The sequence below is a fragment of the Cercospora beticola genome, chromosome 9 (genome assembly GCF_033473495.1).
Source record: "Cercospora beticola chromosome 9, complete sequence".
NCBI lineage: Eukaryota > Fungi > Ascomycota > Dothideomycetes > Mycosphaerellales > Mycosphaerellaceae > Cercospora > Cercospora beticola.
The window spans coordinates 414,398-423,901 of NC_088943.1; the positions used below are offsets into that span (position 1 = coordinate 414,398).

Below are 9,504 nucleotides of genomic sequence, written 5' to 3' on the forward strand. Positions count from 1 at the left end.
TGGTCACTTCGTCCAAGCCATCATGTTTCTCTCGAATCTGGTTCAATGGGTTCTTGGCTATCATGAGCTGGGACAAATGCTGGTGGCGATTCATGACGATGGCCATTTGAAAGTGGGCTCACCACAAGCCCAGGCATCAAATTGTGTGAGTCTCACCGTCGGGCAGGACAGAATGGCAGCTGAGCCAGACGTTGCAGTGCGAAGCACTTTACCAAGCTTTGGGTGAAGTTCTGTACTACCCGCCAGACTCGGATTATCAAAACTCCAGCGATTCATACTGGAGCTTGAGAAATGTCGATGTTCGACCGAGGTGCATCCTCCGGCCTGCATCCGTGGAGGCTGTTTCGAAAGCCACACAGATTCTCGCTCGTGGTGCGAAGACGTGGCCCGGGAAATGCCAGTTCGCCATCAAGAGCGGAGGGTGAGCGACGATGAACTCGTTCAAACTGTCGAAAGGCATTGGGCGCTGACTCGATAAAGGCACACTCCATTTCGCGAAGCTGCAACGCTCGATGATGGCATCGTTATCGATCTCTCCAAGATGCCGTCGGAGGGACTTGCTGAAGATCAGAGCTCGATCACGGTCTCGCCTGCAACAAAGTGGGACCAGCTTTATGAGCAACTGGACCCGCTCAATCTTACTGTCGTTGGTGGTCGTGTTGCGGGCGTTGGTGTTGGAGGTCTTGTCCTCGGTTGTGGGATATCCTATGTTAGCTCCAAGCATGGCTTCGCATGTGACAATGTCGAGAACTTCCAGGTACTTCACCCTTCAGAAGAGAACTTCATTTTGTCGGCGACCGTGATTGACTATTGTTCAGGTCGTGCTGTCTTCCGGCCGAATCGTCAATGCCAATGCGAATGAACATCGTGATCTCTGGAAAGCTCTTCGAGGAGGCTCAAACAATTTCGGCATTGCCACTGCCATTACCTTGAGGACGCATGATCAGGGTCCATTCTGGGGAGGCCAAACATTTCACCGTATTGAGCAACGGGAAGAGATCTTCCAGCGCCTGGAGAATCTCATAGAAGGTCTGTCACAGGGGCCGACCCATCGAGACTCACTTGCTGACGACAATGAGTTTCAGACTACGATCAACATACGCACTTTCTGACAACGATGGTGATCAATGGTGAAATGCGAAGTTGGTTCATTGTAAGTCACCGTGTCCACTTTGCCCTCCAATCTCGTACGTCAGCCTGACATATTCGCAGGGCAATAGCTACCAGTGTACTCAGTCCAATCCACACGTCGCACTCGCTGCCAGGCCTCGTCCCTTCGAACGTCTGCTCGACCTCAAGAGGCATCCCGTCTTCCCCGGCACACCGACTGACTCTCTAAGGATCGGAAACATGACAAGCTATTCTCGTGAGTATGCTTCTCTTCTGAAAGAGAAGAAACGCTGGACTTTCGCATCGATCAGCTTCGGGAACTCAGCACGCATGATGGAGGAGTTTTGGCAACTGACTTTCAAGGCAGTGAAACCAGTAAGCCCAAGCACCATTTGTGGACCGAATTTCAATCAGTGCTGACAGCACACGCAGTTTCTCGGGATCTCGTCTTTCCAACTCTCCATTTCTTACCAGCCCATCCCTACACGATCGAGCTCTGATCCGAACCTGAATTCACTTGGCCTTTTGCATTCGCAGGGACCAATGTTCAACGTACACTTTGCTCTTGGTGTCGGTAACGAGACTGCTCACTTAGACCATGCCATCACGAGTGCTGTGAAAGCTTTGTTCGAGAAGGCGGAGGAGGTAGCGAGCAGCTGGGGACTGCAAAGAGATTATGTGCAAATGACTTATGCAGACGGATGGCAGAAGCCAATTGAGAGAAGGGGTGAGAAGGTGGTGAGAGAAATGATCGAGATCAGCAAGAAGTATGATCCTGAGCAAATGTTCCAGAAGCAGGTTCGTGGTGGATTCAAGTTGACTATGGAACAAGGACAGAGCTCTCTCAAGTTATAGGTTTATCAGGTGCACTGTGATCATTCCTCTATAGTGAGACTTCTAACCACACCTCAGACCGCAACCACCTCTAGCACAGAAAGCTGGCTGCCTGCTGGCATCTTCACTGCCTTGATACGCAGGCCAGATTTTGCCATGAGAGACTCCCACTCCTTTAGTTCCCGCTCCTTGGCGTTAAAGTTCTGTTTCATTACCAGGTCCTTCTGACGCAAGCCAGCTTCTTGCTCTAATGGAATCGATCCTGGCCGTGGTAAGACCATGTCCATAATGACGATGCGTCCTCCAGCCTCCGTGCATGCCGAAAGTTGCTCCAAGATCTTGACACAATCGCTGTCTGGCCAGTCGTGCAGGATCATTCGCAACAGATATACCCTTGCTCCTTTCACAGGCTGTTCATCAAAGAAATCGTGCTCTTGGAACTTGATCCTGAGTGAAATTTGGGTCGGCAGCGAGTCAGCTCGCTTTCGTGCTGTTGCGATAGCAGTTGGGAGATCTTGAACGACGAAATCGAGAAGGCTGAACTTCTGTGCGAGAGAGACGGAAGCGTCGCCGCCGCCACCACCGACCTGTCACCAACTGTCAGCATGATGGAGTACTGCAACCGCAGGGAAACTGACATCCACTACAGTTGCTCTCCCGAGACCCCCCCAATCGAACCCTGCCGCAAGCGAGTCCACACTTGTGCCTTTTCTATTCGCAGCTTGACTTTTCATGTAGGTACCAAACTCGTTCGCTCGCTCCGGAACAAGATTGATGTGATCGAAGAAAGCAAGACTTGTCCCTCTCGAAAGCGAGTAAGCAGTCTCGCATTTGTTCTCCGAATTTGGCCACCGTTCCGTGGCTTTGATAAAATGCGCTATAGTCGGTGCCGTCTCTTTTGCCATGTACATCATCCAATTGGACACATTGGAGTCTGTCGCGAAAGCAGACGAAAGATGCGTATGTTGGAGAGTACCATCGGGGTTCTCCCGAAAGACTCCGTATATCATTGCCATTCTAATGACCGACTTCATCGTGGTGAGGGGAACGTTGGCCTTTTGAGCCAAATCATCGTAGCTGATCGACTCGCCATGTCCTGTTGGTACTATGGAGACGACGTTGAAGTAGCACAGCCAATGCATACACATGAATAGTTGTTGTTGAATGCCCATCTGTGACAGAAAGTCGCAGGGCTGTAGGGTCTCCCGCTCGAACGCTCTCATGGACTGTCGTACGTGAGACTGCGCTTCCACGATTTGTACATTTTCGGGATCATTTTTGTGTTTCTGCAACGCATCAACGAGGTCTTGCGCGCGTCGCTGCAGGTCGAGGGCCAGATCTAATGCTTGCGAATGCATTTCCGTCGGTGTGTCTGCTCGGATGGACGATGGGGCGACTGCCACGAATTTGCGATTGCGACCTACGCTCCGAGAATTCGTTGCCGAAATCGACATGGTTCCCTGCATAACCAGATGATCCGTTGACGTTCCTCAGAGTCGTCTTGTTTGGCTCGGGTTGGGTTTCGGGCCCCGAGCGGGCTAAAGTTGAACTACGAAGGATCATGCCTTGGCTTTATGCAGGAACTTCACTGGAGCTCGTAGGCGCATTTGGAAGATCTTCATCGAGAGTGGCCAATCAGGTGTCCATACTGGGGTACAGGTGCAGCCTGTGCCAAATATGTCCTTGTATGAGCACGCTTGATCGACCAGGCACTTTATCATCACTGACGCCAAGAAGGCGACTCCAACTCCCAATCCCTTGTTGGGCGTAGTATCGTAACAAGAGGGAGCTTTTACTTGTCTCTCCGAGAAATTTGAGCGCAAAGATGTTATTCTTCGCAGGTGGAGAAGAAATCAACACGCTGCCAGTCGCTTTCCTGCTTGCAGCCGCACTGTTTCTGGCATGGGTGAGATGGAAAAGTCACAGCCGCTTGCAGAGTATCCCAGGTCCAGCAGGGGCTTGGCCGTTCAATATCAGATTCGGGCTTCCGCCCAGAGCACATCAAGTCATGCGTCGATGGGCTCTGGATCACGGCGAGCTAGTCCAGATTCGCATCGGATGGTACAATTGGGTGGTCATCAACAGCCCTGAAGCGATGAAGGAGATCTTCGGCAGACAGGTGAGCGAAGAGCGTGATCGGAAATCATACGGTACTCATCCATTGCCCAACTAGTCTGCATCGACCTCCTCCAAAGTACCTGCCCCGGTCGGGCATGACATTATCACGGGAGGCATGAGGATGTTCACCATGTGAGTTGAGGTCCCAAAACCTGTTGCACCGTATGCTGATCGGATGTCTTTCTTAGGCCTTATGGTACCAAGTGGAGGGCTTATCGTACAGTCATTCACCAGCTTCTGTCGCCAAAGATGACAGAAACATTCCTCCCTGCTCAATTGGTCGAAATCAGACACCTCGTTCGCGATCTTGCGTGCACGCCGGCGCAGGATATCGATCCTCAAGATCACATCCGGAGAATGTCATTCTCCTTTATGATGATGGCGACGTATGGTCGACGAATCCCGAGTTGGGACCATGAAGATGTGCGGCACATGCTGAAAGGGAGAGCAATCCTGGGCAAGATTTCTCGGCCTGGCTACTTCATCGAGGATGAGATTCCTTTACTGGCTATGCTACCTAGTTGGTTACAGCCATCAAGAAAAGAGGCAACCCGGCTTGCTGTTCCCGTTCATGCTGCAAAGATGAGGCTATGGAACATTCTTCGAGAACAGCAATGTAGTGGCACTGCTCCAGAATGTTTTGGAAAGGAACTTTTGCATCAGGATTTGACAGCACACGGATTGACTGAGAGTGATGCTGCGTGGGTTGCGAGCGGTAAGAGTGTGCCAATGACGGACGTTGACTAAGTGGCTAACAACAACCATAGGACTAGTCGAGGTCGGCTCCGAAACCACGTCGATTACTCTTTTGAATTTGCTTCTATACCTTGCAGCCAATCCGACTTGCCAGACCAAAGCGATGAAGGAGCTAGATAACGTTGTCGGAGACGACAGACCGCCATGCTTTGAGGATATTCCAAGATTGCCTTACGTACGCGCTTGTGTGAAAGAAGTTCTACGATTGAATCCGATTCCTACATGGGGTGTCAAGCACTACACAGACAGTAAGTGGCTTGACTGGAAATGCAATTGGAATTGACTAATTTGGCTCAGACGATGTGGTTTATAAAGATTGGGTCATTCCCAAGGGCACAGTGGTGTTGGGAAACACATGGGCGATCCACTACGATCCTTCTCGATACGCTGATCCCGAGGCTTTTCAGCCGGAACGATTTATCAACCACGAGAAGTACTCTGCCGAGTACGCAGCAATGGCAGATCCGACACAAAGAGAGCACTATGCTTTTGGAGCCGGCAGACGCATCTGTCCCGGATCTAGGTTGGCGGAAAATACACTCAACCTGGCACTGGCACATGTTCTTTGGTGTTTTCAAATAGCTCCGCCTACCGCGAGCAAAGAGGTCGATATCTCTGGTGATGCGTGGGAGGACACTGCATTCCGACCTCCGAAACCATTCAAAATTCAGCTGATGCCACGAAATGAGAGGCGGCTTCAATTGCTCAATGATTAGTAGGCCGGTGCAAGGCAGGGATGTGATACATAAACACAATTCACCAGAGGCAGATTGACCATTGAGCGACTTTATTAAATTGATTGATGTATGGCGCTGCCGCTAGTAATGATGAGACCTGATGCCTTTCTGACCCGAAATTGGAGTGATCATAAATATGCATAGCAAGCAGCCGGTCTCGAACAATCGTGTTTGTAGGGCCAGGTTTCATCGAAACCTGCTTTTGGACACTTCCCTCCTCTACGCTATTCTATGTAGGCGAAAAGAGGTCTAGTGACTACCGTTGAGTTGTCCTTGTCCATCACTCAAAGATAACTCTATTAAAGAAAGTTCGCCATCGGTGGGCCGGTAAATCTTCCTTAGCTGCAGTGTCGGCGTGATTGAGTCAAACAATTGCTTCCATACCGATAGGGTACGCTCGCGACCGTTCAGGTTCATGAGCATCAGTAAATCTCGATCACTGTTGACATCACTAGGGTCAGCATGCTGTTACACTTTACATGTGAATAACTTACTGTAGTCGTCTCTCAACGCCGCGGGGTAATGTGCCCAGCTCCGGAATCACAACTTCATTGACAATCAAGCGATCTTGTGGTCGCATACTCTTCGCTAAAGCTTCCAGTATCTGCGAAGCATACTTATCACTCCAGTCGTGCAGAATGAATCTTGCAAAGTAGGTGATACTGGCTGCCTTATGATCCGGTTGCTGCTCGAGGAAATTGTGCGCTCGAAAATCAATCCTGTCTCTGAACTCTGGTGGGCATTGTTTCTCGGCACTTTCGACTGTCTCGGGCAGGTCTTGAACTTCGAAGCGTAGAGTGTCGTGGGTTTTGGCGAGCTCAATAGCAACGTGTCCCATGCCGCCTCCTACGTCGACGATGAGATGATCCGTCGTGGTAGAGAACTGATGCCAAGGATATCCATCAACAACATGGCTAATACCGGATGCTCCTCCAGCTGAGATGCCTTTCATGGCTTTCCCGAACATGCTGTACAAGGCCTTTCCGTCCGGCTCCCGGAAACGCTGAAACTGAGAAATCTTTCTGCCAATCGAGACTGAATATGCTGTCTCGTCCGCTTCTGAGCTAGCACCGTACAGCTCCAACGCCCTGGGAATCTGTGCTCCGGCAGGATATGCTACATTGGTACAAAGGTACAGCCATGCCTGGAACAAGAGAAATGTTAGATGAAAACAATGCCTTGTGGAAAATGATTACACTTTACCTCGAGATCTGGGTCCTTTACCAGCAAGGCCGATGTGTTGTTGTGACCGACCTCGCCGGCAGCGTTCTCTTGGAACAGTCCATATGTGATAGCATGCTGCACTACTCGTTGAACAAGCGACGATTCGATGCCTTTCCCCACACTCTCGGCGACTTTCGCGTATGTAGTAGTGCCCTGCAGTGGGATGTGATGTGCGATTTCGTAATGTTGAATGACTTGTAATGAAGCAGATGCGCAATGCTGTGATTGATCAGTAGGGAACTAGAATGAACACATACGAGACGCATACCTGGAACGAGATGTCGAGAAGAACCTCACGTGGGCCTCTCAACGTGTACAAAATCTTCTCGGCGGCCTCGATGGCAGCAGCTCGAGACTCGCCATAAGAAGCGAAGTCGGCATTCTCAGGTAATGTGGGATGACTCTCACCATACGAGAGTCCCGGTAAATTGTGCTTGCGTAGATGGCTGTTGACTTCACCCACGTTGCAAGCTAGTGTGGCAATAAGCTCATAGAGGCTAGTATCTTCATTGCGGGTATGCATGATCGTTGAAAGGATGGCCTTTGGTGACCTGAACAGGGTCAAACAAGTTACGTTGTATGTGCTCCATTCGAACACGGGCAAGCTATCACTAAAGGCTATCTTCTCGGTCCTTTGACCCAGGTGAGAACGATGTCACCACCATGTTTACTGATTGCGAGCTACAACTACCACTCCACTGCGGGGCACTCCTCGAAAGGACGCTGATCAAACAGTTTTTTGGACCCGACAAAACTTCGCATGATCATAGCACGAGCTCTCTCTCGCATTGACGCTTCGTAGTTCCCAATGGAGACGGATGTAGGATCGATGCCACTAGGTCCCGTCCTCTTCGGGTCCCCGAAGAGCTTAACCAGCTCAGCTGCGTCTACTAGCGCGGTGTTGGCACCTACACCTGTCTTGGCATCAGCTTGCTGTCGATCATTCCCGCGGGCTTGCTTACCTCCGCATGGTGACATCGCGTGAATGGCATCGCCGAGCTGGCAAAGATGATCAGCGTATTGTTGCAGCACGAGACAAGTGATGGGCGCAATGACACTTACCAGAGTCACTCGCTCCGATGGCTGCCAAGTCGGGATCTCTGGTATCGCGGATACGACGGGGACAGCTGAGCATTGCTCGGTGTCTTGCAACCTCATGAGCGCATTCATGGAGTCGTGCCACTCTTTGGTCACTTCCAGGCTGAGTTTCGATGCTTCGGATGCTGAATATGCCTTTGTGCTTTTGCTATCCGTAAACAGCTCCCTGCGGCCAACCATAGCCCAATACACGTAGTCCATTGGCATTTGCCCCAGGGCTCTGCTCCCCGACGACCATCTTATAGGCTCTGATATTAGTGTCAGTGGCGAGTCTCCGATGAGCACGGACTGTATTAGTGGTGCGCTGTCCACGAATGTAGTCATCCACCTCAACGCCTTCGGTGGGACCTCTGCTTCGAGTGATGGCGTGATAGGTGTCTTTCCGTAGATACACATGGCGCCAGTGTCGACATATTTCATTTTGGGCAACATTTTTCTGCGCACTGAGGATCGAATGCCATCCGCTCCTACCAGGAAACTTCCTCGTATTTGAGATCCGTCTTTGAACGTTGCAAGTATGCTGCGGCCTTCGTTGATCACGTCGTAGGAGAGAAGCTCTTTGTCAAACGTGATCTTGTCAGAAATTCCAGTCGTGAGTATCGAACGAAATACTCCTCGATCGACGGTATATGTTGCGGCCAGGCCCTGCTGCCCAGCTAGCCCACTGCCTGCTCGACTCTTGGTGATCTGGCCGTTCAGCGGGTTGTAGTCAGTCTGTCCGCAAGTCGTGATTGCGCATGTCGCTTCAAACTTCTGGAAGCAAGTCTCTGTCAAAGCCGACTTTAGTGCTTGAGCACCATTGCGTTCGATCTTTAGCCGATATCCTTGAGGTCGATCGTGTAATGAGGCGTCACGCTCAAGCACCAGGAAATCTCGACCGGCTTTTTGCAAGCCTTGAGCAAGACATAATCCTCCTATCCCGGCACCGATGATGATGACAGGCTCAATTATGTTATTTGTGATGTTCGTCCTCAGTGTTGGAGTATCACCATTGCACTCTTGCCTCGCTGCTGTTCCGTTTTGGAGCACTGTCGTTCCGTTGATCTGCGGGTCGAGCTCGACTCCGTTATACTTCTATCAGAGTCAATTTGTCAGCCCTGGAGTCTCCTCATCGTCAGACTGCATCGCCTACCTTCGCTGCCAGCATACGTGGATGTTCTTGCTGTTGGCTGACGAGATCTATGAGCCGTGAAGCATCTTCTATGAGTGCCTTTCGAGCTATCGAGATGGGACTTGAAGCATCATTCAGGTGAATTTGGTGAAGTAGGCTATGGCCACTAGCAATTACTGCTACGAGGGCGTCGCCAATGGCCTGTTGGTCAATACTGTGGTTCATCATGCCTGATGAGGGAACGTGAGTAGTCAACGTTGGAACCTCACATTCGACAAATTCGGAGCGAAATTTTTGGAGGAGCTTCTACAGCTTCCAGGGAGGGGACCAAGATCGTCAGGCACGCTTCACGTGTATGTCATGTCTGGGCGAAGGATCGAGGGTAGCAGCACTGGTGGCCTTACCACGCTGCAATGCTTAGGGGCTTGGCAAGCTATGCTAGCTTCGGGGATCCTATGCCAGATTCATCGGGCCTCTATCGGGCCTCGTGATCGCACCACATCCTACTCCCAACAG

General features: G+C 50.9%; 5 protein-coding genes across 5 annotated transcripts; 2 read left to right on the top strand and 3 right to left on the bottom strand.

The window, feature by feature from the left end:
* Window positions 1-22: 22 nt before the first annotated feature.
* Window positions 23-1,965, top strand: RHO25_012409 (uncharacterized protein; the record flags this gene model as incomplete). Its single annotated transcript, XM_023603708.1, has 7 exons — window positions 23-145; window positions 198-421; window positions 481-757; window positions 819-1,029; window positions 1,086-1,153; window positions 1,213-1,485; window positions 1,543-1,965. 7 exons carry the CDS (start codon window positions 23-25, stop codon window positions 1,963-1,965), a joined length of 1,599 nt encoding a protein of 532 aa, XP_023449997.1.
* A 53-nt stretch (window positions 1,966-2,018) lies between these two features.
* Window positions 2,019-3,398, bottom strand: RHO25_012410 (uncharacterized protein; the record flags this gene model as incomplete). The annotated part of the gene is made up of 2 exons (XM_023603707.2): window positions 2,019-2,531; window positions 2,583-3,398. 2 exons carry the CDS (start codon window positions 3,396-3,398, stop codon window positions 2,019-2,021), a joined length of 1,329 nt encoding a protein of 442 aa, XP_023449856.2.
* A 554-nt stretch (window positions 3,399-3,952) lies between these two features.
* Window positions 3,953-5,534, top strand: RHO25_012411 (uncharacterized protein; the record flags this gene model as incomplete). Its single annotated transcript, XM_023603706.2, has 5 exons — window positions 3,953-4,063; window positions 4,118-4,194; window positions 4,251-4,777; window positions 4,830-5,066; window positions 5,116-5,534. 5 exons carry the CDS (start codon window positions 3,953-3,955, stop codon window positions 5,532-5,534), a joined length of 1,371 nt encoding a protein of 456 aa, XP_023449999.2.
* A 270-nt stretch (window positions 5,535-5,804) lies between these two features.
* Window positions 5,805-7,302, bottom strand: RHO25_012412 (uncharacterized protein; the record flags this gene model as incomplete). Its single annotated transcript, XM_023603705.2, has 4 exons — window positions 5,805-5,994; window positions 6,050-6,699; window positions 6,759-6,998; window positions 7,048-7,302. 4 exons carry the CDS (start codon window positions 7,300-7,302, stop codon window positions 5,805-5,807), a joined length of 1,335 nt encoding a protein of 444 aa, XP_023450001.2.
* A 164-nt stretch (window positions 7,303-7,466) lies between these two features.
* Window positions 7,467-9,216, bottom strand: RHO25_012413 (uncharacterized protein; the record flags this gene model as incomplete). Its single annotated transcript, XM_065603543.1, has 4 exons — window positions 7,467-7,693; window positions 7,742-7,778; window positions 7,842-8,951; window positions 9,010-9,216. The coding sequence occupies 4 exons, from the start codon at window positions 9,214-9,216 to the stop codon at window positions 7,467-7,469; spliced, it is 1,581 nt and encodes a 526-aa protein (XP_065459615.1).
* Window positions 9,217-9,504: the final 288 nt, after the last annotated feature.